General features: G+C 34.3%; 1 protein-coding gene across 6 annotated transcripts; it reads left to right on the top strand.

Annotated features, from left to right (window-relative positions):
* Nucleotides 1-86: 86 nt before the first annotated feature.
* Nucleotides 87-27,529, top strand: TESMIN (testis expressed metallothionein like protein). Of its 6 annotated transcripts, none has more exons than XM_087719177.1 (13): nucleotides 87-428; nucleotides 4,102-4,637; nucleotides 6,341-6,455; nucleotides 6,745-6,803; nucleotides 7,488-7,649; nucleotides 8,400-8,502; nucleotides 18,570-18,646; nucleotides 19,936-20,009; nucleotides 20,608-20,679; nucleotides 22,101-22,203; nucleotides 23,918-24,055; nucleotides 25,163-25,338; nucleotides 26,917-27,529. In XM_087719177.1, the coding sequence occupies exons 2-13, from the start codon at nucleotides 4,119-4,121 to the stop codon at nucleotides 27,107-27,109; spliced, it is 1,791 nt and encodes a 596-aa protein (XP_087575303.1). In that variant the 5' UTR covers nucleotides 87-428; nucleotides 4,102-4,118; the 3' UTR covers nucleotides 27,110-27,529. The 6 variants fall into 6 exon arrangements, with proteins under 6 accessions (XP_087575303.1, XP_087575276.1, XP_087575523.1 ...); XM_087719150.1 differs by having other exon boundaries at nucleotides 87-311; XM_087719397.1 differs by lacking the exon at nucleotides 26,917-27,529 and adding an exon at nucleotides 26,629-26,899 and having other exon boundaries at nucleotides 87-311.
* The last annotated feature ends 331 nt before the right edge of the window (nucleotides 27,530-27,860 follow it).

Consider the following 27,860-nt stretch of genomic DNA (forward strand, 5'->3'; position numbering starts at 1 on the left):
TTGCGCACGCACGAACCTCCCCCCCGACAGAATCGATAAATATTGGGGGGGGGGGGGGTAATGTGATCAGATCTGTGGCCCTTTTTTCTGAGGTAACGCGTATTAGTCTACCCAGCAGCTGGAACTGGAACTGGTATAGGTGGATAAAGATAATGCACGCTTATTAAACCCTGACGTAACCGCAAGTCCTTTCAGTACAGGCGGCATTGTAAACTGTGAGGCAGCCCATCTTCGATCACCCATGAAAAAGTCACAACTATTCATTATTTTCAGAAGAGTGTATATGTATGAAAAAAAAAGAGCCAACAACTGTATGTATAAATTATTTCCATCATGCACAGTGAAAAAAAAAAGCATTTCCGAAGAGCTGTATATATAGACCTAAATTCCTATTCAATTTACTTGGTACAGATGATGAAATTCTGTAGGTGTGTATAATCATTTCATACCATTAATATATTGTATCTACAATTCACCATCCTCATATCATTGGTTTATCAGCATTGGAACCTACCCTAAAGAAGAGTCTTCCACCAAAAATTCATATCCATCACTCCACACCTTAGAAAAAAACTTAATTAAAATCTGAACTGTTCAAAGAATATTTAATATCTTCATTGGTACATCTCTTATAACTGTTAAATTAACATTTTAAAGAAACATTGCAGTTTATATTATTGTATTTTACAATTATTTTAGTTTGTAATGTGCACTACCATGAGTTCCTGTGGAATTTGATGGTATTATGTACAGGTAGTCCTCAGCTTACGACCACAATTGAATCCAAAATTTCTGTTGCTAAGTGAAACATTTGTTAAATGACTTTTGACCCATTTTATGACTTTTCTTGCCACAGTTGTTAAGTGAATCACAACAGTTGGTAAATTAGTAACATGGTTGTTATATGAAACTGGTTTCTCCATTGACTTTGCTTGTCAGAAGGTCGCAAAATGTGATCACATGACCCCTGGGCATTGTAGTAGCTATAAATGAGTCAGTAGCCAAACATCTGAATTTTGATCATGTGACTATGGGATGCTCCAATGATTCTAAGTGTGAAAAATGGTCTTAGCTTACTTTTTTCAGTGATGTTGTAACTTTGAATGATCACTAAATGAAGTGTTGGAGGTAAGTTGAGGACTACCTGTATTAAATAATCTACAATAAATGAAGTTAATATACAAAATAATTCCTCCCCCCCCCCCAATTGATGTACGGTTTCTGTTCATGCAGAATACTGTAGGGGAATCATAAAGCAAAAAATTACAAACATATACACTGTTTATGGTGTTACATTTCAGACTATACTTTTATAAGTATAATCTTTATTGTCATTGTACTTAAATACCACGAAATTGGTTACTTGTACCAATGCTGTTAAAATTGATGTGGCTTTCTGGAAGTATAGTTATTCTCTGCTATTTAAAAGAAGCACTGGGCCTCTTTTGGATCAAGCATTTATTTTAAAAAGCTTCTTCATTTTGTTAAGTTGTCTAGAACAATAATAAAACAGCCTTTAAAAAATAAGTCTAATAATTTGAACATTCTATAGGCATTTATAGTTATTAACCTACCTCCTTGCAGCAAACAGCTGTTTAGCACAAGAAAAAAAACTTGTCTCTGCCTCCCAGCAATTTGCCTAGTGCAGCAAACAGCAAGTTTCACTTTCAATTTTAGCTTGAGCCTCCTGATCATCAGCTGTTTCAGGCTGCAGGGATTGCCATAGCCAATTGCCGCCTCAATCCCATTTTTCCCGTTTGCTGCAAGGAGGTAAATTGCTGGGAGGCAGAGGCCAAAGGGTGGGGGGGGGCTACATTCAGTATATAAGACGCACCAAAATTTTCACCCTCTTTGGAAAGGTGGGAAATTTTCACCCTCAGGGGAAAGGTGCGTCTTATACTCCAAAAAATACGGTACCCAGATAAAATAGGGTTGTAAAGCTGAGGATATAGCTTTGAAAATGTAATTTTGGTTTATATTAGCTTCTTGCTGATTTTCATATCTAATATTAATTTAATTAATTTACTAAATGAATCTCCTTATATACATTACAGTCTGGTTTGCTTTGAAATTGTTCTTCATAATATAAGTTGTATTTACTTAGAAAATTGGGAATAACAGTAATCATAGTCAGAACACTATAATTCACCAAGTGAGATTATAAACTATAATAAATATTATCCCAATTGCCAAAATCTGTTCTTATTGGGAAGTTCTATAAAAACAGGTAGACTCTAAGCAAAGAGGAATATAATCTTTGAATGTACACCCAATCCATGTATTAAATTGAAATTTTGAATGCTATCCAATTTGAATTAAATTTCTGTGTTAGATTTTCTTTTAAGATATAAAGTTATTCTAGAATATTAAAGCATACTCCTAACAAGTTCTTCAGCTATTCTTTCAGTACTTGTACTTGTACTTGTACTTGACGCCTCTTCACCCATCGTGGGTATAGGCGACTTCCATGGAAATTTGACGCCACTGTTTTCGGTCCTGGGCTAGGGTTGTCAGGTGGTGCAGCCAGTCGCTATTACAGCGAGAAGGGCCTGCTTCCCTGTTTGTAGCAATGCTTGCACATTGAGGCAACCGATATTGTTTAGCCCTAAAAAGGAATGGATACGGCGATCCATGGAAGCTGTATCGGCTGGATATACCCAAGGGGACGCCAGTCCCAAGGGTCGACAGAGCCCGATTGGTGGGAACGGGGGGCACCACGTGAAGGCCGGGTTGTCGTTTGATAGTTGAGAGGCTTTGCAATAAGCGTTGCAATGTATATTTTGCGCATCAACTATCCTTGGCCCCCACTATTCTTTCAGTGAGAGAATCATATGACTTTTGCAGTATAAAGTCTATAATATCCTTGAAGCAGTTAGTATGTAGAAAGATAATTCAGTATACCTTGAGGAATATAAATTAGTAAATTGTAATTTAAAAAATCACAAATTGAAATGGGAATTCATCTTTTAGATTGTTTCATTCTGATATGAAACCATGATTGTTTGTACTTTAATTCTAAACTGACTATGACCAGAATACAAAAATAAATATGCTCATTTTATAAATGTAACAAGAAGACCAATGCCCAATTCAGCCATTGTTTCAGAGATATTTTCTTACCTACATAGAGAAACAGAATGACCAAGGCTGTGCAAAAAAGCAGTAGGACCTTCCCTTCCCAGCAGGCAGATAAATGGCTGTTGTTGTGCAGAGAGGGGAGCAAGGGATTGTGAGACTGGCTTGGTAGCTGTCACAAAACATTGAAAATGAAGATCACATGACCACACAATGTTTCCATCTTTCATTACTTTAGGAATCTGGAATCTTGGATTTGGGCACATTCTGTAAGTTAATCCATTTGATGTACCTTGGTTCAAAAAATGTTGCCCTATTACGCACCATTTCACCCAGTTAAAAGTCATGACAATGAGAGTTCTAATAGTTATCTAATAGATAAGCAACATACTAACATTTCCAAAGTATAGGATTATATTTATATTGCCATAGGTGTATATTTTCATAGAAACAGAGGTATCAGTTATGATAAAATAAAACCTTCACCTATGTCTAATACAGATTACTCTTCTTTTGTAACAAAAGCATTTTAGTATTTCAGATGTATAGAAAAAATTGCAATGTGATTGAGGTTTCTCATATTAATGCATTTAAAATGCAAATATGTAACTATTTAAATAAGCATAGAAGTTCATATATAATCAATTTCAAAATAAGTATTGCCATCTACTTAGAATATTTTTTCCATATGTATGTGTATCCCACCTCTATTATTTTTACAAATAACTCAAGGCAGTGAATATGTCCAACACATTTTCCTCCTCCAATTGTCTCCACAGCAACTACCCTAAGGTGAGTTGGACTGAGAGTGACTGGCCCAAAGTCAGCCAGCTGGCTTTCATGGCTAAAACACAACTAGAACTAGTTTTCTGTTTTCTAATTTGGTGCCTAAATATGTAGTATAATGAATGTACTTAATGTATAGAGTATAACTTAATATTTAATATACTGTCTGACTATATATGGAGAAGAGTATTTAAATTTGTGATGAGAGCTTTATATTACTTTTTTTTGCTTATTTTGAAGCTGATACATTTACCAAGATGAAAACTGCTATAGGACGTGTTTCCATTGAGATGAAACATAGCCAATCTGAAAGTTTAACTGTACCTGAAGAAAATCATCTAATTCTTGCTGGAATTTCCAGGACAGATAAAGGACTTGCGTTTAGCTCTGAAAACCATAATCTTAAAATTGATTTACTAAATAAACCAGTTGAAAAGGGAGCCCTTTGTAGTCAAGATGCTTGTTTAAACTGCACAGGTGAAACTGCAGTTGATCATTTGAAACATACACTTAACAGGGAAAATGAAAAAGCAGTGCTAGAAGTAAAAATGCAGCCATCTACACAAGATTATTGTGATGAAGACCTTGGAAAATATGAAAAAGTATCTGAAGAGGCTCCTTCAGAAGCAGCAAGACGTGTATATTTACCAGAACTGCAACTACATTCATACAGTGTTCAATTTTCTTCATTAATGACACAAGATAGAAATGCTGTACTATCTCTTGGCACCAACACTCCTGATGGAACGATCAGTACAAATACAGAAATTACACCAGTAAGATTGTGCTTCTATTTACCATTTAGAAAAACTATAGCTATTATATTTATCATACTTTATTATATTCAAATTATATTAAACTGTAACTAATTAATTACATTATTGAATACTGCTGGTTAAATCTGAAACAATTTTAAGACTGCTGAGTTAGATTATCATATTATGCAGCTATGCAACACAAGTTTCTCTTTGTCTCAGAGGATATTTCATTAGAATAGATTTGGAGATAAAAGCTGAAAATGGGATAAGAATCTGTTGGAGGTACATAAAACATTTTAAATTCAAAATGATTTGGACTCAGTGTTCTATCTCAAATTCAGAACAACTATTTTGAAGTTTTATGAGTTGAGCATTTTGAGTGCATTGAATTCAAATTGGAGTACTTCAAAATGTTTTAAATTTTAAATATTTTATATAACTAAAAGCTATTAGGTTACCAAAAGGAACAACTCCTTTTTAAATATAAAATTACATATTTTAGCCCTAAAATAATATTTTATCATTTAAATCCTGATAATTTGAGGGAGAAAACATGTTAATTTTATAAAAATATATTCAGCATCATATAATGATCAACAAAATATATGTTGAATATCATAACCAAGATGAGCAAGGTGACATATTTGTTCTCTATTGTTTTGTTCTGTATTGAATGGTATTGGTAGTATGTTGCCTTTGAATCTGGATTATTCAATTATTCAAATCCAGATAAAGTTACAAAAGCTTTGGTGCACCCATAACTATTTATAGCATTCCAATCTCCACTCTTGTGCAACATTTCCATTGCAAGAACTGATAATTTGTAGGACTGGCTGTCCAAATTGACTGAAACAGGCTATTCAGAACACATGGAAACAAAGCACTTTTAAAAAACTATTTTGATCAAGGGCATGTTTTTCGAAGCTTCTGAAACTGATCTGGAAGCTGTTTTCTTCTGTTTATGCATATATGCAAATATATATAGTTTGTTTCACTGCAGAAAAAGTATTTTTCCCACTGCTTCCTGTTCTGTAATTTTTTTTTAACCTAATCCAGTGGTAGTCAACCTGGTCCCTACCGCCCACTAGTGGGTGTTCCAGCTTTCATGGTGGGGGGTATGGGTTTGCTGTAACTCTGCTTTATAAATTTTATAAGGTAAAGTTACTTCCCTACTTTATAGATCACTATTATTGTGGAACCGGTGGGCGGTTAGAAAATTTTACTGCTAACAGAGATACAAAAGTGGGCGGTAGGTAAAAAAGGTTAACTACCCCTGACCTAATCCATAAAAAGAGCTGTCTTCTATCCTAAATTAGTTCAGGAAGTATTGAGATTTGTGCAAAGCCTTATGAAAGTTTAAGTATTCTATAGAATCCCTCCACTTTCGTGTTTTCATGTTTCAAAAGAGAGTATGTTAATGAAAGTGTATCAGGACCTCAGATTATTGCTAATATAGTCAACAATCTTAAACTTCTCACTCCCTTCAGAAATCTATTCTGGAGGATCTGGGATAGTCTCTATAGCAATGGATTATGATAATAGATAAAAGTTATACAATATAACTGCAAAAGGTAGTGGAACAGAAAATATGAGATTCTACAACCTAGGTGGGAAAATATTTTCTGCTAAAGAAAGCTCAATATTAGATAATCATAAAGGCTTAATTTTACAATGTAAATAATAGTTTTAAGCTTCAGTAGTATGCCTACTTTGTTTCCTAGGTACTGAGACCTTTATTAACTCCTTCAAGTGCAAATAGCATTATTTCTTGTGACCAAATCAAAGGGATTGTTAATAATTCTACAGTGTCACAAACCGTATCAGGCTGCTCTAATGGTAAGTGATTTTATAATATCAGTATCTGAATAAATTATATTGCAACCAGGATATTCCTCCTGCAAATAGAAAAAATCTATTTAAAATGGGAGTAAGATTCAGGTGAACCTCCCATAGGAAGAAAGGTTAAGAAGATGTTTAATAGAGTTGTCTATGCCATCTTTCACATTAGAGGTATTTTGGTGAATTAATCTTAGATACTTTCAAAGTTATTTTGCTTTTTGAGTTCAATGGTTTATATATGGTATAATTTGTCCTTATAATTTTTCACATTTGTTTTGTGCAATAGAATCTTGCAATGGTATATGTATTTCACCTCAAGATGCAGATCCTGTTTATGATACATTTGTAAGTATTAATTTGACATTTCTTGCAACATCTAATAGAACTTTATGAATTATCATGCAAGCAGAATCACCATTTGAAGGCCTTCTAAAGCTGAACTTTGTTTCTATGTACCATATCTATATATGCCCTGAATTATGTTTTCAGATTATTTATTATATATATTAGTCATTTATGTGTTACTGTATTGCTCATCCTTTTTATTATATCATTTTTATTCCAAGGGGAAGGATTGGTAATGAAAAAGAATACAAATATTTTAAACAAAGAGACAAAGTCTGATATCCTAACAGAATCTGCTTTAGGATTATTAAAAACAAACATTCAGAATATAGATTTAATAAAAAATAAATAACATAAACATGCCCTGTCTACAAATGCTAACTATGTAGGAGTCTTTGATGAAACCCTTAAAAACCAAATGGCCACAGCTCATGAAGCAGGCATTTCCCTGGAGAAGTTGGGAAAAAAATTCTGCCGTATTTTCTTTGATACTCTTTAGCCACTTGTTAAAAGAAAATAAAAATGTTCCTTTAAAAAATATTTTAATGACAATTAAGAATAGTGGTAATTTGAAATTCTTATTTACATATCAATGTCAGCATATTCTGTTTAAATTATTAGATTTTATTCTTAATATTCTAATATAATGTATCCCATTTCAAATATGAAATTCTTGTATTTCAGAATGAGATCAAAGAGACAGCTGTAAGCCTTGTAGTAAATAATACTGAAGAAGGTGTTTTTCACAGTTCAAATGGTGCTGAGGCAGACCACAATCTGGCAGCTGAACAAAATGCTGTGGAAGAACCCTCTTATTCGCAGAGAAATTACTCCACTCCTCAAGTGGTAAATATAAGCTCGTCATAATAACAATATATATCTCCATTAGAGAATTTTGCATGTTTTATTAAAAAAAATTTGAGTCATTTTATATTTGTTAGATTTTTTATGGCTAACATAGCTATACAAATGGCACAGTAATATTTTAAAAAGCTTGATAACTGCTTTTATAATCCTTCTATCCTTCCGAGGTCAGTAAAATGAGGGCCCACTTGTTGGGGCAGAATGCTGACTCTATAAACTACTTAGAGAGGGCTGTAAAGCACTGTGAAACGGTATAATATAAATATGTACTCCTTATTCATGTGAAAGTCACAAGTGGTAGAACAAAGTAGATTAGAGGTACAAGCCGCTAGCAGGTATGAAGAGGATGTGGTGTTCCTTCTCACGTGCATGCAAGCACTCAGACTTCTTTTTCATTATTTAATGCAAAAGATTAGAGCTCAGTCTTAAAATCTACAATTTAGAAGTAATAATACCTTTCAGTTTAATAAGACCTATTCCTTGATAAATGTACAATATGATTGCAGTATTATGCAATAAACAGAAATGTAAAGTATTGAGCATTGTTTAAGTGCGAGTATGGACATCTTTGTATATTCCTCCAAAACTACACAAATATTCAGTGTTAATACCAGAAACTAATGCACTGGTTTTAAGTAAAGATTTTAATGAGTCCCTTTTACATAAATACTGTACTTCTGCTACACATAGAATGAAAATTGTAGCAAACTAATAATTGGTTATTTATTTTAGATAATATGTCAGTTGAAAAATGGCACTCATATACTTTGTGTAAACAATACTGAGACAAGAGAATTGAAAGCTATTCATTTGGTTCCCCAGTATCAAGAACAGCGTAAGTATCTATAATAGATATACTGTTTCTGATATTCAAATTATTAACTATGTTGGTACTTCTTAAGTGTTGATGTGGAGCTCTAATAATACATTTATAAGTTGAACATTATGGTACAATCTCTTCAAGCTGTAATAATATGGAGGGACAGAAATCCATCCCTGTGCATGATGTGATCATATCCACTTCATATAATTTACCTACCTACCTACCTACCCATTGAAGATCTATTCCTTCCAAAAAAATTAAAGTGCATTGGCCAGCTTTAAAAACTTTATTCTTTCTTCGCTTATCGATTAAGAATCTGTGGTATTTTTCACCAAAAAATTCCATCATCCCTCATTAGTCTCTGATTTAAAGGACCACAGAATGCATGCTTCTATTTAGATTTATTCTATTACATTTTGATATATACATTGTATCATTGTACACTGGTCCTGCCTGTATATTTACAGCAATTTTTATAGGAAAACAAAACTGAGAAAACCATTACATTTTCCAAATTATAATGATTTCAATTTCAAGAAAATGCAATGTTACCATAATAGAAGTGACAATGTAGGAGAAGAGAAAGTTTCTCAACTGAGTTAATACAAATATGCATTCATATATTATGAAAGGGGAAAGGCCCTGATGAAACTAAAAACCTAACTGTATTTATGCACAAACTATCCACCTGATGTCACTCTTTTATTAACAATGAAAAATATCTTATGTATTAATAACCTGTATCTTGTACATAGCAATCATTCTGTTTGAACAGTACAAAGGCAAACAAGAATAAAGCATTTCAGGATTTTTCAGAAAACATTGTTAAGCTAACTAGTAAGAACCTATTGAATATACACATTGAAAGTTTTTCCTAACTCACCACCACCGTAAAACTACCTGAAAGTATATATTGTTGCTTACTTTTAAGGCGTTATTTTTATATAACATGTCAATAACTCTTTCAGTAAATGAGTATTAATTTATTAGATCTCAAAACCTGGCTCTGCTAGCTGCTATGGGACCCTGATATTGGCTTGCTATAATGGGAGTGCCTATTGGGGTTGACAGAGATGATATCCACCCCCATGTCACCAAACTTCTTGGTTTTTAGTTTCCTATTCAATCCTTTTAATTTTAATCATCTTATATTTTGTTTACCTTTTTTTCTATAGTGAGCTGCACAGAGTTGCTATGAAATGGGCAGCATATAAATTAAATAATAGACAAACAAATAAGAAAACATCCTTAACAACTTTAAATAGATTAGCTTTTCTAAATGTGATAGCTTGCTACAGCAGTTATGTAAAATAATGGTGAGATGAATCCAAGTAATGGACCTTAAGGAGCACAATAAAAAGAAATAGTAGCAAAACATTCTATAAGCCAGGGCATTTTTCATGCAATTTATTACAAATATGTATATGTCAGGAAATGTGTTTGTGCACACGTGTTACATTACTGATTCATAAAGCTAAATATCTATGTTGCTAAGTACAGTAGCAATGATACTCTATAGCTTTTCAATTCAGATTTTCCTAGAGTACTTCCCAAGCATGTAACATAGACTATTGAAGCTATGACATTTTGCAACTAACTCCTAAAACTTGGGGAAAGTCTGAGTGTTATTTGTCTGAAGTCTACACATAATCATATGTCTCCATTTGGTTTTGGGACCAATAAAATTGGACAGTCACTTTGAGATGGTTCTATAATGTCCATCTGGAGCATCTTTTCTACTTTATTTTGTAACACAGCTTTCAACTGCTCAGGAATCCTATATGGACATTGTCTAATCAGTCTGGTTTCCCCATTTCTATTATATGCTCTACTAGGAGTAGTTACATTGATTATATGGTAAACATATGTTTACACTCCCAACATTTTTTCTATCTCTTTTGATGGTCTCCTAGGTCTAAATTAATATGTATTTTTCCATGGGATAGTTACAGTATTGTCTCCCAAGCTTAATTCAATAATTCTGGATGCCTTTCTTTTAGAACAAACAAAACCATTCTAGGTTCAGCTGTATTGCACCATTTCCTCAGGAGGATGGCATGGTGGATTCTTTTTCCTCCCTTCCAATTCAAGTTCATAATTTACTGACCCAGTTCTTTTCTTTACTATGTGGGAACTTTACCTGGCAATTTAATATAGGAGATCAAGTGCTGTTTGCTTTTTTTAGCATGTAATAACAACAGCACTTGATCTCCTATACTAAATTGCTTTGCCTTTAATTTTTTATCATAGTGTCTTTCCGGCCTTCCGTGACTATCTCTAAATATTCCTGGGCAATGTGTCCTAGGACTTTTAACTTGTTCCTCTGCATTAATATATATTTGATTAAGTTCTTCGGGCCTTCTAAGTTTTCACACTATACGTTTCCTTAATAATGTCTAAAACTCTTGAACATTGTCTGCTATGAAGTAACTCAAAAGATTTTGTTAATGTCTTGGGAATTATCCTGTAGGGAAACAATAGAAAAGGCAACCACATATCCCAATGTTTTGAGTCTTGGCCTGCATATTTCTTAATATTTCTGGTTCGCCCTTTCCATAAGAATAATTGGCTATGGATAAGGACTTGTATGCACCCCTTTTATTCCCAGGCCCACATATACAGCAGCACTGATTGGAAATTGGATCCTTGATCTGCAAGGATCTCATTTGGTATGCCTACATGTCTTAAAGATTTTGACGAGCTACTTTGCTATTCTTTTGGTAATCACATTCCTTCAGGATATTGAATTGCATAATCATAGATAACTAGAATATAATCATTTACTACATTGTGGCAAAAGTCCTACAGTGTTCATAGCTATTTTAGAAAAGTAGAGATTAAAGGCAATCTCTCCATAGGAACTTTATCATATTCCCCTTTTGGTTTTACAAATTGAAACATAAGGCAGGATCTACATTACTGGGCCACTTCTTTACAGATCCCTGTCCTAATATTCTAAAATCTAAAATTCTGTATGTGATCCTATTCCTACACATAAGTCCAGACCATGGAATTTCAGGGGCTACTTCCAATATTGCCCTGCAGTATATTCCTTGGCAAACTGTTATCTGTCCAATTTGTTCCTTCATATAGGGATGAATCCCTTATTCAGTACAGCGACCTTGCTTTTTCTTAGAATCTGGGTGTTGTTTCCCCATTTCTCTCCTTTTCTGCTAGCCAACAATATTGGTTTCTTTTGTAAGTGTCCCAGGTAAATTTTCCATTAGGAATGTCTGTCCCTATGACTTCACCCCTAGTTTTGTTAACCTTTCATAAAGCTTTTTCCTTTCTGGGACATCTCATTTCTCCTATAAAACTAGGATGATTAGGACAAATCCCAGGCTCCTTCACTTCCTGTTTCTGTTCCATCCTTGTCTTTGTCTTAGACTGAGCTCTTGTAGTTATACCCTCTTTCTTAGCCTCCTTCTTGAATCCTTCTTTCTGAGTCCCTCTATAAATGAAAAATCTGTTCCAATCATTAGGTTACATTAGGCTTACTCCTACCACTATTACCTGTTGCTTTCCTGTATCGGCACTCTGGCTTTAACAATGGAACCTTCTCAATCTGCCCAAACATACTTGTAAGGGGCTCTTTTCCCCGATGCTGCCTTTTTATGAAATGAGAATGTACCAACATTCATCTACTCCCAGTACCTACTAATCCTGTAACAGTGACCGCATTAACTTGCTGGGATTATAATTTTTCTCCACAGAGTTGCTTGCATACTGTAGAGATTCCCTTTTTCCTCTGGCTTTTAGTTTTGATAAAAGTCCCACCATTGTAACAACCACAGGGCTCTGACTTCCCAATGCTCCCTTTTTATTTGAGCAGAAGCTAAAGGCTTTTACCTTTATCACTTTCAGCTTCTTTCGGGAACAGGCTTTCCTATTGTTTCTCCTTTATTTTTCTAACATCCTCTGACCATTTTGGGAATAATCCATTACTTCTCTTGCTGCAAGACTATTACAAACTCTCAAAACCTTTCCTCTTAAACATGGGGCTATTAAGACCCATTCACAAGAGGTAGCAATTCTTTCAAACATGGTAAATATGCTATTGTTAGAACTTCTGACATTTTAGGGATTTTTATGTCTTTGAGACCATCTCTCTATGCATTCTGAAAAACTTAAGAGGTATTTGTGCCCTTTCTGGTGACTGGACTGGTCCCCTTTAAATAAATCTATGAGCTCCTAAATTCTTCTCTTCTTGTTTCTTTCATTCTTTCCCCATTGTAGCCTACTTTTCCTTTCTGTCTCCCTGCAAAGCAGTTCTCCTGTTTTAATCAAAGCTTTTTCTGTTGCTATTTCTTTAACATTTCCCTGATGATACTGGCCCAAGTATTTGAGCCTAATCCCATTTCTGGCTGGTCTACTTTCTTTGGTTTAATTCCCGGCATAGGTTGGATATCTATCTCTGCCAAAGTAGTAGTCTGTAAGGAGAATCTGTACCTTCTATCTTTTCACTGTCTCTGTGGATGTGGTAAAGGTTCTGGTAAGAGGTGCAGTTTCTGCAAGTAGGATGTTGGCTATTGTTTGCAAAGTTTGAGTTCTGCAAAGGCCAAATTCCCCTTTTAGCTAATATTGGTTTCTTTTTCATAAAGTATTTAATTGAGACCCCACTTGTTTATGGATATCCCACAATAACATGTATCTCAGGTTCCTTTAACTATATCCAATTCTGTGGGCTCGACACAAAAGAACCAACACAGCATACACCCCTAGACAACATATACACAAGCATTCCAATTATCTACTACTCACCACTACATCATTTCCCCCCACTGATACAACTAGGACTTCTTGCTAATCCTACTACTGCAACTACTATTCCTGATGAGTCCTACTATATCTTTTTGATTGCTTTACAAACAGACACCCTCTTCTCTTTCCCACACACACCATGCCCAGCTGTGTTTCAGCTCAGTTTTTATAGTCAACTTTGTTGACTGTGGAGAGGGCTTAAAGCAGTGGTTCCCAAACTTGGCCACTTTAAGACTTATGGACTTTAACTCCCAGAGTTTTCCAGCCAGAAGAGCTAGCTGGAGAATTCTGGGAGTTGAAGTCCACAAGTCTTAAAGTTGCCAAGTTTGGGAACCACTGGCTTAAACTGACAAGAGAATAGTAGCCCAGGTGCTGTCCATTTACTGAGCAATTTGCTCTCTCCCCTGAGACCTTTTTTGTCTCAAAAAGAAAGATGTACTTCCTTTCTTTTACAAATCTTTTTCCGCAACTTTTACATAACCATGCATTTTTAGTTTGTATGCTTTCTACACAAAAATGAATACAAATTGATATTGGAAGAAATATCTATCATTGTACAGTATGCCTATTTTTCCTGCAGTGGGGGAACTATTTACAATTTTGTTTCTCCTTATTATATGAGAGGAAACTGGTATATGTGTGCAGATTTTCTCTTTTTCATGTATTTATTAAATAAATAGTTATGGTCTTTTCCCATGCATATCTATAAAGGGACAAGGAGACATGACAAAATGAGTGTCCTGACTAAAAGTCTATCTATTGTATATGTGCACCATTATGTTGCATACACATTATACAATGCACAGAGCTAGAATCATAGCACTGTGGTCATTTCATTTTCAGGAAACTGTCAGGTTCTGTGGACCAGAGGTAGGTTGCTCCTGTTCGGCCAAACTGGTAGTGGTTTTTTGGCCTGGGTCACAGAACTGGCAGCGGCCCAGGCTGGACACGCCCCCAAACTGTTTCCCCAGTTGCCTCTGCCATTGCTGGCATGTTGTTTAGTAGTGTGCACGCATGTGCAGTTCATTGTAAATTGTTCTGTGCATGCCTGAAGAACAATTTACATTGAAATGTGCATGTGCGCATCTGGAGCGCACACGAACAAAGCACTTGCGAAGCAAACCAGTAGTAAAACCGGGAGCAACCCACTTCTGCTGTGGACCCATTTAGCTTTCTATTAATGAGCTATTTTAAAATCTTATTGCCATAGTGTGTGATGCTAGGACAGCCTAGAGTTACCTTCTGACTCTGAGGAATCAGAATTCTGTAATTGATTTGAAAAAGAAAAGGGGTGGAGCAGTTTATTGATTATGATACAAGATCTCACACGTGGGAGCAATTTCTCTACATGAATCAGAATTATTTTTCTATTTACTTTTTGCTAATAAGATCCAACAGAACAGGGAGGTATATTTGACATGGAAGGTACTGAAAGTGGACAATAGCAAGGCTATATATTCTCTGCCCCCCCCCCCCCCAAAATAAATAAATAAAAGGAAACACTCTTTATGCTGAATTTGGCACTTTGGCAATTTATAATTCACATTTGAGTTCAAATTTGTCCCCTCATGAAACTGAAATAATAGTCAAATTGTTACTGTCAAGTCATAATTCCCTCATGTGAAATTTTACCTGAGAAAATGGGAATCTATATACCTTCTGCTCCTCTCAGTTAGAGCATTCTGCTGTTGTTTCTTCAGAATATTTTGACCTTGCCTTTTTCTTGCAACCACCAATTTAAGCACATTGTGCAGAAATAATCTTCAAATGTCTATGTAGCTTTCTCATAAAGGTTCTCCTACATTTAAAGAAAAGAAGGAAGAAAAAAGAAAGGAGGGGGATTTGGATCAGTTCCTTCATTATTAGAAAGATCTCAGACTGAAATAACCAAAGAGTATCATCACATGAGTACTAGTACATTATCCTGAGGGTCATAACACTAAAATATTCCCATATATTAATACACAGTACTGAATCAAAAATGAAAAGTATCACATATGCCATGAAACATAAATGCATTATATTAAAAAAACAACACTATGAGCTACTTGCAAAAAAGAGCTACAAAACAGTTATTTTACCGTGACCACTTGGGTAACAGTATTTTTCATTAACTAATACATCAATGTTTAGTTTTATTATTGGGCTGATGTATAACTTTTTTTAAAGCATGTCTAGGATGACTAAATTTAGAAATCTATCCTGCTTTCCTTTTTCATCTCTCTTTTATGACTAGAGATCTTTCCTTGTTTTGGTCTTTTTCTTATCTCTTCTTGCCTGGTATTATCCTTTCTTTCCTTTGACTTAAAAGATATCTTGCTTAATTGGTCTTTTCTATTCCCTGCTGGCAAAGATCCTTATAGAGTAGAGCAATCAGATCTGGTCTTTCTGATCACTGCCCTCCATCTTCCCCATGGAAGAGGTAGTCCCAACTCTTGGCTCATTTTCTGTAGCTGAACCTTAACTTCATTGCTATTCCTGCTTATAAAGCCCAGCACCAGCTCGAGAAAGAAGAGTAGTATGATGTGATTTACAGAGAGAGGTTAAAATATATTTTACTAATAACCTTGAAGAATATCAGAAGTCACCTCTTTATTGTTTCTTTATTATTTTTAATCTTTATTTTTGCTTTTGCTTTTATTTTTTTTTTCCTCCTTACTTTTGATGAGTTTGTGTTCACTTTTATCTTTTGTTTTTTTTTTAAAAAAAATCCATTAAAAAACAGCCTGCCATCATCTCAAAAGTAACAGCCACCAAGCAACATGATTGCAGGTTGGCAGATTCCAGGGCAATGTTACTGAGCATAAGAGGCCTTGGGGCACTAATTATGCAGCCAGCTGATCATGGGTCTACAACAGATATACCCAGAGCCCATGTCAAAGTAGTATTTATTCTTGCTTCCTAATATATCAAGTAGTCACTTCAATTACCTGGCATTGATTGGAAAGCAAATACTTCCAAGTCTGATCCTTTAGGAGATTCATAATTTGATTGCTGAAAACTTTTTCCTGGAGATGGTAAGGGGATGCAGAAGAGAAATGGCTATCCTTGATACTAATAGAGATAGTAGATAACATGGAAATAGAGGCAATATTTGCTGATTGAAATGATGTGTTAATTTTTTTATTCTTGATTTTGAAAGAAACCAAAGCTGAATATAGGCAAAAATGTATCTTGGATTTTTAAATTTTTGAATTTTAATAATATGGCAAGTAAGATTTCAAAGCAACAATAGCTAATGGGAAAAGAATTGCGCATGACTTATGGAAAAGCTTTTCAGGAACTCAACACAGCAGGGCTTAGAATAGATGGACTTTTTATTAAAATCTAAAACTGAATCCGTTATGAGTAATTAATATCTTCTAGGATGATCTTATATTCTCTTAGATTCAAAACTTACTTTTTCTACATTTTTCACAGAGTGACTATAAACTCCCATACTCTGGTGTAAGTGATACTTGCTTAATTAGAATCTTCACTCTCCTGCTCTGGGAAAAGCTAGCTCCCAATACAGCACTGCTACCATGTAACTATTTGTTCAGTTAAAAATATTAGGAGTTTGCAAATAGAGATCACCATTTTCAGTTTTGAGTACTTCTGTTTACCATTCCCAGGATTTTACAGACTATATGGTAGGTGGCGTAGTGGCCTAGCAATGAAGACACTTGCTTCCCACTCGGAAGGTTGAGTGTTCAATCCTAGGTAGGGGCAGATGTTTCTCTTCTAGGGCAGGATACAAAATATCTCTTATGAATTCTGTGTGGTGTCAGGAAGGGCATCCGGCCAGTAAACGCTCAGCTACATCTAGTCATCCTACCCCAATTTAAGAGATTACAGGGTCGTAAAAAGAGATTTTTTTATGGTATTGGCCATGCAATAACTCATCTCCAAGATACTAGATACTGTAGTCTGTTATAAATGCAACTGATTATTTGTAGTTCTAGTTCAAAAATCATCGTGCTAGTTTATTATGTTTTGTGCCTTGAGCACCCATGACTTTTTGTATAAATACCTGAAAAAGTTCCCCACTCCTGCATAATATTTCTCATTCACCAGTATCAAGCTTGATATCTAAATTCTATGATCTCTGAAGTCACACAAAAATAATTTATCTGTGATTTCTCTCTCCTCTTAACATACTTTACAGAATCCTTCCACCAAAAAAATGATCCCTATATCAATGAACTCATAGACAGTATGTTTTTGTACAATATTAAAAATAATTAATGCTGGGTTACAGTTTGTCAAGATTCTGCTTTCTTTTTATGCCACGAGATTAGCCGTTTCTTCACCCTTTTTGTTCTCACCTTCTGTTGCAAAGATTTTCAATTTTTTTCATGGCATCTCACATGATTCCTTCATAAATTTCTTAAGATTTTGCATGTATATCCATTGGACCTTCTTAGTCTCTGTGATACTTTCTGCTTTGATGGCAAAAGTGATTTTTATTACTTTACTGTTTCATCTACTGTCTTTGAAGGTGATACTCCTTTGGACTATCGCATCAGTGACTGTCTTGGGAACAGTGAAGATCAATTCTTTCACCCATTTTTCTCTTTTTATAGATACAGTAAGTTTCATACTCCATGTAAATGTTACATTCTTATGAAATTTCATGTTATTCAGACCATGATTCTACCTTGATCTCTCCACCTTTGAAACCAATAAAAATTTCACTGCATTATCTTAACATTGATTTATTTGGCTATTTTATTCGGTTTGCTTTCTTCGGTATAATATCCAATTGCCTGGCTCATCTCCAGTAAATATAACTTGCTACTTTCCCATTTGCATGATGCACAGAATAAAAATGCCAAATCCAGTCTGACTGACTGTGCAAAATAGTAATAATCCCTCGTGTCTGGAGCTTTGTCAATGGTACAATATATAGGCATGCAAATTCATTTGTGGGAACATACGACCACTTAAAAAACTTCAGCTGCCAATTAGCAGCCTGACCTATTTTGTAGTAGTATCATCTATTTTGTTTGCCTTTTCCCTATTTTATTTCAATCTGTTCTCTAGTTTTGTTTCAAAGGTAGGAACAATTTTTTCCAGTTTTCTATCTACATTTATTTGTTGCTATTGACATCTCAATTTGTAAGAATATTGTTCTTCCACTAGGAAGGACATTTCTATTTCTGCCTATCAGAGTAGGATACATATCCTTTTAAAATATATCCTTCTATTTCAGAAATAAATATATCGTTATTTTTTGTAACAAAAATTTTCATTCTTAGTTACCTAGATCTGTTACCCAGTTATGTACTGAAGATATTGTTGCGCCAAATGTCATTCAATAAGCACTTTCTTATTAGATGCAAGCAACTCGGTAACATCTGTACTTGGGCAGTTTTTGCCAGTTGCAGGTAAACTGAATACCTGTACTCAAGAGGTAAGTATATTTTTTTCCTTTTCCTTCAACTAAGTATTTTTAATCTTACAATCTTATACTATATGTTGTTGCCCCTTTTTTGTGCAAAGGATATCTCTGTATTTTATTATCTCGTCATTGTCTGCCCAGCTGCATGGATTCACCTTTCTGTAATTTTATTGTAGACTTTCTCTGCAAAAGGCTTAATAATGCAATTAAGATTAACTTCCCAGCAACAGCATGGTTTTTCTTTCCATGCTGAGAACTGTAAGCCACCCAGAATTGTTTGGAATCCAGCAGTTTCTAAATTTGTATGAATAAATAAATTTCATATATTAAGAGATTATGGTTGGCATCCCTTGTGTGGAGCCTTTGATTACCAGTGCAGGGTAAGGATATACTGAGGCAACTATCATGTTTCATGAAACTGAACAGAATAATTCAGAGGGAGGAAAACAGCTAGAGTACAGAAAAGTATAGGATCTATCAACACTCATACTAAAAATAATATATTGTGCTTGAGCAGCAAAATGTTTGGAGATTTTTCTGATCCACCCTGTTTAAGAGCTAGTATCCTTCCCGTCACATGAATGGCTATCTCCAGCCAATAACCTTATCTGGAGCAGGTTAATTTCTCCCTGACTTTTCCCTCCCAAAACGTGAAAATGACATCCCCTTACCATCCAGTATCTGTCAAGTTATTTATGGTGCTCTATGACTATAATAAATATTTTATTTTATTATTTTATTTTGCCAAGCTAATGGCAACCATGTCATACTGCCTAATATAGAGCCAACTCTAATCCTTACCCTTTACCTGGTTACTATTAATTATCTAGTCTCTCATTCCTTGGGCTTTAATCTTTTTTATGCTCTCTTTCCTTTCATCCTCATTCATTATTTGTTTTAATTATAACATACAGTATGTATCAAATAATTTTTCTGTTTTGCTTCTTTCCCTTCTTTTTTATTCCAACTCTTTTTACATTGCTACAGTTTCTTTTGTTTCACCTATTCATTTGTTCACTCTTTCAAACATTTCCAACATTTTGTAGTATTATTGAGCAGCATGTGCAGATAATTTTTTTTATCTTTGGCGTTCTGCTCAACAATCTGGAGCTGCTCCTAAGCAGCAATGTGCAATATGTAGTAATATAAATAGAAGACAGTATGCTATGAAGGCAATGTTTTAAAATATCAATTCTTTCAAATGATGTTCTCTAAGACTATTAATTGTTATTAATATTATATAGTGTGTAAATGTATGTTAATATAATGCAAATGGAATATTTGGATTTTATTTTGAGCAGCTTGATAATGGATCCATACATACAAGCAGTTCAGATCTGACTCTTCAGGAGCCAACAAAACTAACTTTAGTTGGGTAAGAATTGTAAAAATGTACACTTCCCTGGCATCGTATGAATTAGGCATTTATATAATTATCTCTGCAGACTGAAATACTTATTATTTACAATTGTTTTAAATAAAGCATTTTATATAGCACATATATTTTATTGATTCCTACACCTAGTTTCTAATGAGATATACTGTATGCATTTCATTTCAGTCAAGTGAACAAAAGGTTATATTCTGAGATACTTCGTTAAATTTTGCAAGGAGAATTCATTTTAGGAATCATACTGTTACATAATCAACAATGAGAATACTATATACATTGGAACTAAATATATTTGGTCACTTTCCCCAATATAATAATATATGTTTTGGAATTGCTAGATAAAAATGCAAAGTAATACAATTTAAACATCATTACATAATAAATATTTTTGCTTATAATTTAATTATTCTACCAAAAAGATAGAATTCATGGATACCAAAAGAAGAAACTAAATGGAAAATTGGAAATGAAACAATGATATTTTTCTTGTTACCTTATCACTATGTGGGTGTCATCTTTCTAATATGCACTATTCCGTAAATACTTCATAATAGTTTAGATGCAACATGTGTTTGTTTAGATTTCCTTGTGCTTCCTGGGACACAAAATCAAAGAAGCCATGCAACTGCACTAAATCACAATGCCTCAAACTGTGAGTAAACAAAATGTCACTGAGATATTTGGCTATATAAGAAAGAAGTTTAATTTATTTCTTTTGTATATACTCAAAATATGTCATGCAGATGTTATTGTAGGAAAGTCAGATACAATATTCGACAAAATGTATATTATACTAAGTTACTATACATTTTCTTTATAGTATTAAGGAATTTTTTTGTTTGTTTTTATATGCTAAATACTGTGCATGGCACAAGGGTATGAGTTTATGTTTATCTGAACTTCATTTAGGTCTTTTATTTTTTGGTATTTCTTCTTCTTTAAATAACCTTAAGTAAAACATGGCTTATAGTGAAGATAGGAAGAATGCTTAATAACTTTTGCATTAAATTAGATGCATATCAAAACATAAAGCAATAGCATATAATGAAAAGGAATCCCAAAAGATAACATAAAAATAAATAATAATAATAAAATATTTGAATGTATCCCAGAGCCTTTTAGTACTTGTACTTGTACTTGACGCCTCTTCACCCATCGTGGGTATAGGCGACTTCCATGGAAATTTGACGCCACTGTTTTCGGTCCTGGGCTAGGGTTGTCAGGTGGTGCAGCCAGTCGCTATTATATGATTTTCGGCTAAGATTGAATGGGCGCATGACTATATCTTCGGCTTTCCGTTTGAAGTGACGCAGAGTGGTTAGACGAACACCTCCTTTTGGCTGTTTCCAGGTCGGACCACGCTCTGCAAGCAGGGAAATTTTTGGGATTCGATTATCTGGCATTCACAATGTATGGCCTAGCCAGCGCCAGCGTCTAAGTTCTATAATGGCAGATACATTTTCATTGATATCACATCTTCGGCGGATTTCAGCATTGGATATTCTTTCAGAGTACTTGATTTTTAGCCTTTTAGTACGACTGATTTTCTCGAAGTCCATTTGTTAACAGTCTTCAAAGTACCCACAAATGTGGCAAAATATATAAAGGATAAAACTAATAGATATTCATATATGGTAGTTTAATTTACTTGTTTCTCAGTCTAGTAGAGTGGATTTAGTCCAAGTTCTTTCCCTAGTGGGGCTTAGGCAACAAGCCTTTTCTGCAGCACCCCGGGATCTGGCAAGCCTCCATTCTCCTAGCCTTTAAGAGGGGATTGAAAACCTGGCTGTTCCTTCAGGCATTGGGGGTAAAGTGAGGCTGTAGCCCAGTAATTGAAGTTGTGGATCAGTTAGGGGCTGTTGGCTTAAGTTTTTTTTTTTTTTTTGTATTTTAGTTTTACTGTTTGATGGATTTTACTATGGATCATGAACTGCCCAGAGTTGTGATGTTAAAACAAATGGCCATACAGGAAATTTAAATACATAAATTAAATAAAAATAATAGATAAGAGTGAGCATTATCTGAAAATGTTGAACTGCAAACAATTTAATGTACTTATTTTGTTAAACATAGATACTGCGATTGTTTTGCCAATGGTGATTTCTGTAGTAATTGCAACTGTAATAATTGTTATAACAATCCAGAGCATGAAATAGAACGGTTTAAGGCTATTAAGGTAATTCAACTATGTTCTCTTTTTATTTTGATATGAAAATTATTTACTTTATATTCATAAGGTGTTATTTTAAAAACATTTTGAATGAATTGCATTTACATATTCCAACAATTCAGGATATCAAATTGAGTAAACATATTAATTAAAACAGCCTTTTGAAATACAGGTAGTCCTCGACTTACAACAACTCATTTAGTGATTGTTCAAAGTTACAATAGCACTTTAAAAAGTGACTTATGACAATTTTTCACACTTATGACCATTACAGCATCCCCATGGTCACATGATCAAAATTCAGATGCTTGGCAATTGACTCATATTTATGATGGTTGCAGTGTCCCGGGGTCATGTTATCCCCTTTTGCAACCTTCTAACAAGCAAAGTCAATGGAGAAGCTAGATTCAACTATATTGCTAACTTAACAACTGCAGTGATTCCCTTAGCAACTGTGGCAAGAATTATAATAAAATGAGGCAAAACCATTCATTTAGCAATGTAAATTTTGGGCTCAGTCGTCTTCATAACTTGAGGACTACCTGTAGTGATATCTTAACACCATCTCATTTTTTACATATCACTTGAATTAGGGAAAGAGAAATTATGTTAAAAACATATCTCTGTTCAGTCACTTTGATGCAATTTCACCTCACCACAGATGATTAGCATGTTGGTTCTCAATTCAACTTTACTGGAAGATGCAGGAAATAATAGGAATGGTACTACAATTAACAGATTTGAGCAATAATTTGGATACAAAGGCAAAAAGAACCATGCTTTGGAGCATACAGGGATAGGAAAATAATTGTTTGCAATTCCTAAACAAGATGTATTTTTCCTATGGCATCTGGATTTCTCTTCAGGCAATGGCATTTCTGAAAAACCGTACCAAGAAAATTGCAAGGATTTGTCCAAGCAGTTTCTAGAATCAGACATGATTGAATGTTAATAGTCTATAATGATAGAGTACTCTCCCCTTATAAAGAAACAACACTTTGGTAAGGAAAAAAGGAACTGAACTGAGACAGGAAGGAAGTGATGAAAAAAAATCAATCCAACCAATAGGATACATATTATATAGAAGCATTCTAAGTAAGTCTTTTTTACAAGATGATAAAAGTGCATAGCAACTCTAAAACTGTCTCTTCATCTATTACCTAGTGTTCAATGGATTTATAGATGCAGACAGCTGGTGCTGATCTGAATTCAAAGTGAGCTATCTTAAAATTTTTCTACTCCCAAAAGTCTTCATCCAACAGTTAGCTTATTGTTGTTAGATACATCAGGACTGCAAGTTACTTCATCAGATATGATGAAGTGAGCTGCAGCTCACAAAAACTTATGTTTCTTAATCAACTTTTCTGGTAGGAAAACATGGTATCAGATTCCTGATTTTTTGTTCTTGTTAGGGTTTCTTTGAACATGTGAAACATGCACAAATTCTTTTAGGACTAATGGTTCAGATCAAGGATTCTTGATGTACTAATAAAATATACACCAGTGCTTTAGATAATTTGACAGTGAAATTCTGCCTGATATACACTTTGCCTTATATAATTCTATTTCATAGGAACATTAGCATGCTTAGAAATTTCTGTCTCTTGAAAAGAGTGAACCATAATCTACTTCAGGAAAGGTTTGCTTTTAGGAAGCAAGTAAACTTTTTTTTCAAACTGCTTGAGAGATATATTCTATATGAATAATATGTTTTATTTAGGCTTGTCTTGACAGAAATCCAGAAGCTTTCCTGCCAAAGATTGGAAAAGGAAAACTTGGCGATATTAAACCAAGGCATAATAAAGGTTGTAACTGTAAGCGTTCAGGGTGCCTAAAAAATTACTGTGAATGCTTTGAGGTTTGTTGAAAATATTTTCATCAGTTTTATAAAAGTATTATCATAGCAGAAGCATTAAGAGTCTTTATTTGGGGGAACCTCCAGGGTATGTGATCAGGGAAAACTGGAGTAAGCAATTGTGGAAAAAATGGTTTTTAAATTTTAAAAAGGGACGAGTGAATGACAAATAAGAAAACAACAGGACAAAGACAAATGCCTACCTATGGCATGCTGAATGGCAGTAACTAGCCAATTTTTTTGATCCATAAAAACTAGGAGGTGGTCAGATCTTTTTAATACATGGATAGGAGGCCACCAAGAAATCCCAAAATGGGGAAATCTGAAAAAATTCCCAGAAAAAGATAATGGCAAATCACTTTTACATTGTAACCAGGAAGATAACACAGATATTAGGACTGTGCAATGCTCTGGTTTGATTCTTAATATTTTAAAGTGCAACAGTTTATGAATGAAGCAACAATATACAACATCCTAACAGGACTGCACTTTAAGTTGCTTGAACTGCTTTATGTTTTGCAGACTGTTGCTACATTCATGTTCCTACTCTGAACCACTTTTAGAGATAAAATCCAAAATACTACATAGCTCTAATATACATCTACGAAATTACCAGGAGTCAAACTTACCTAATCTGGTCTATACTTTCTTTTTAGATATCAATGGTGCTGTTTGCTATGTATGACTTCATCGATTTAGAAAAGCTGTAAATAAAGATTTAAAATAAATATATAGTTTTAGATCCTAAATGACACAGAAAGTTTTCATTTACAGAACAGGAAGTGAGCTTTTTCTTTTCAATACGTCCCTTATCTTCCTAACAGTTTGAACCCTAAAAACTTTAAAGAGGTTTTCAACCTCTCAGAATAGTAGGGCAAATGAAAATTGGACTGGGATTAGGCAAATTCCTCTCATTTTAAAATATTTAAGCGTTCTCTGGATAAAACAATATTTGTTCAATGGAAAATTACTGGACTCAGGAGATTTATTTCCAGTGAAGCAGCTGTATGATTGAATTGTTGAACATCCAATCTCATTGGTTTTTTTTATTGTGGACCTTTATTAAATAACATGTATTTTTAAGAATTAAAATATTTTGTTTTTCTGTAGGCTAAAATTATGTGCTCATCTATCTGCAAATGTATTGGATGCAAAAATTATGAAGAAAGCCCTGATCGAAAAACATTAATGAATATGCCACTTCAAATGGAATTTAAAACTAATGAAGAAAATGATTCTGAATCATTTTCTAACTCTGAAATATTATCAAAAACCAAGAAAGAAAGGTAGAAATTAATTACTTATGCAATATTTTTCTAAGACATTTCTTTTGTACTATGGGAAAATTTTTGGATAATGGTGCTGGTCGTTACCTTTAAAGCCTTACATGGCTTAGGACCTGGATACCTACGGGCCCGCCTCCTGCCACATACCTCCCAATGACCTATAAGATCACACAGATTGGGCCTCCTCCGGGTACCGTCGACCGGGCAATGCCGGTTGGCAACTACTCGGGGGGGGGGGTCTTTCTCTGTAGCTGCTCCGGCCCTGTGGAATGATCTCCCTGCAGAGATCCAGACCCTTCCCACTCTCTTGGCCTTCCGTAAGGCCACTAAAACCTGGCTGTTCCGGCAGGCCTGGGGCTGTTGACCCCAAAATATGGTCCAGCCCCACTTGGAATGGAGTGCATGGTGTGTTTTTAAATCTATCTTTTCTTTCCTTCTATTCTTTTTTATTTGTATTGTTAGCCGCCCGGAGTCCCACGGGATTGGGTGGCATACAAATGCTATTAAACTTTGAAACTTTGAGTCTGGACTTCCAACCTTTGTTCTTTTCATTTGTAGTTATCCAAACCAGACTCAGTAATTTGTTACAGATGTACTTTCGAACACATGTACAAATGCATATGTTTTGTGTATTATACAACTACAATTTCAGAACTCTTTCAGAATTTATCATTATCCTGTTTATACTGAATTACAATATGGATGCAAACAAAAAACATGGAAATATCCTGAAAACCTCCATAATTTAGATTTTTAAAAATTGAATAAAGCCACTCAAAAACTAGTAAATAAGGGAAAGCTTCAGTAATCTTTAAAGAATTTACTATTTTCTCTGTAGTTACTTCAAGAATATAAGTGTTTCAGAAATAACTATGAAACCTACCTATTTCTGTGGAAAAAGATTGCCCTAGTTTGGTATTTTTAAAAGTACCTTTATTACTAATTGATATTGTCTGACTAAAGACTGAAATTAACATTTGGCATTAGTTGAGTTCTGAAAGAATGAACTAAAATATTGAAAAACGGCATTAAAGGTGCAAGAAGTGATGGGTAACAGCAGGGAGCTTAATTCATCATTTGTTCCCTGTGCATTCAATACCCATAGGTAGACAAGTAAATGCCAAAAATACAAGATATGCATAATTCAAAATTCCCCCTTTCATACACCTGTCCCAATCTGATCATTCATTGAATTAAGTTTTTGTCTGTCTTCTGCCAAAACACTGCATGCAAGTATGCAGAGATTGCATTGTAACATGGCTCATATTTCAGTTATTGTCATCCCTGCAGACAACCATGTCCCTATCTTTTTCCTGAAAGATTCCATCTACCTGTATAAAAGGAGATTGGTTGCAGAAAGAAAGCTGCAAATTGAAAAAAAATGTTTGTGTCTCTCAGACTGATTTCTTCTGTCACTTAACATCTATTCAGGGATCAGTCAGTGTTGAAATACAAATCTGTCACAGAACAGTTAGTTAAGCCATGAGTAAATTTAGAATTTGGTGGTTATATATAGTAATTCTCTTTGCATCAATTTATATATTTAAAATGTAATTATATATTGTTTTGTTGTAATAGACAATCTAGTACGTGTATATCTTGGGAGGTGGTTGAGGCAACATGTGCCTGTCTTCTTGCTCAAGCTGAAGAGGCAGAAAAACAAGATTACTCCATTTGCTTAGCTGAACAAATGATCCTAGAAGAATTTGGGAGATGCTTATCACAGATTCTTCATTCGGAATTTAAATCCAAAGGACTGAAAGTAGAATAATGTGTTTTACTTGCAGTGCTAAAATAGTGCTTGAAATTATTTTAATTTTGATAAAATATATACAGTAACACAGTTTATTTTCTAATTCTGTTTCTCCTGCTTTTATATTATCTAATTGATAATTATTTTGTTCCAAATTAGCAGAGCAATAAAAAGTTCAACTGGATTATTCTATATTTAAATTATTCTTTAAATGAATTCCTAATATGGTCTGTATGTGTCATATAAAATTTCTTTACTCTTACTTTACTTCCCTTTTTCAGTACTCAGTGTCTGACTAAAGATGAAATAAAAGTGAAGAATTGCAAAGTCCCTGTTTTAATGTTCAATTGTTAGAATGAAAGGAACTGTTTTCCATTTGCTTTATTTACTAGTTTTGTAACAATGGTATACATTTCAACTAATAAATATGCTTAACAAGATTATTTGTATTGTGCAACATATGTGTACCACATAAAACTGAAGACTTGAGGCATGACATTCAAGACACTCCAATTCAGTGAGCAAGGACCTAGGTTCTTTAGGTTTCTGGAACATGATGTGGCAGAAACAATACCTAGGGTACCATTAAAGAAAGACCAGAAATCAAAGACTGAACATGAGTATATAAGCTCATATTCAAATCTACAATCTGGTGATAAAAGTGGCAAAATATTCTTATTTTTTCCTTATACCTTATGATATGAAGACTTTCGGTAGTGGCTTGCAGCATGACAATGAAACATGCATCGATCATTGATGGAAATTCTAG

Source organism: Thamnophis sirtalis, unplaced genomic scaffold (assembly GCF_051295495.1).
Source record: "Thamnophis sirtalis isolate CommonGarterSnake01/CBP01778 unplaced genomic scaffold, rThaSir2_p1.2 scaffold_1, whole genome shotgun sequence".
In the NCBI taxonomy this organism is placed as follows: domain Eukaryota; kingdom Metazoa; phylum Chordata; class Lepidosauria; order Squamata; family Natricidae; genus Thamnophis; species Thamnophis sirtalis.

Bases quoted from the DNA above. Each gene is read 5' to 3' on its own strand.
- TESMIN (XM_087719150.1), top strand. From the start codon at position 242: ATGAAAAAGTCACAACTATTCATTATTTTCAGAAGAGTGTATATGTAT. The intron at 312-4,101 runs GTATGTATAAAT...CTTATTTTGAAG, and splicing joins AAAAAAAAGAGCCAACAACT to CTGATACATTTACCAAGATG. The intron at 20,010-20,607 runs GTAAGAATTGTA...GTGTTTGTTTAG, and splicing joins ACAAAACTAACTTTAGTTGG to ATTTCCTTGTGCTTCCTGGG.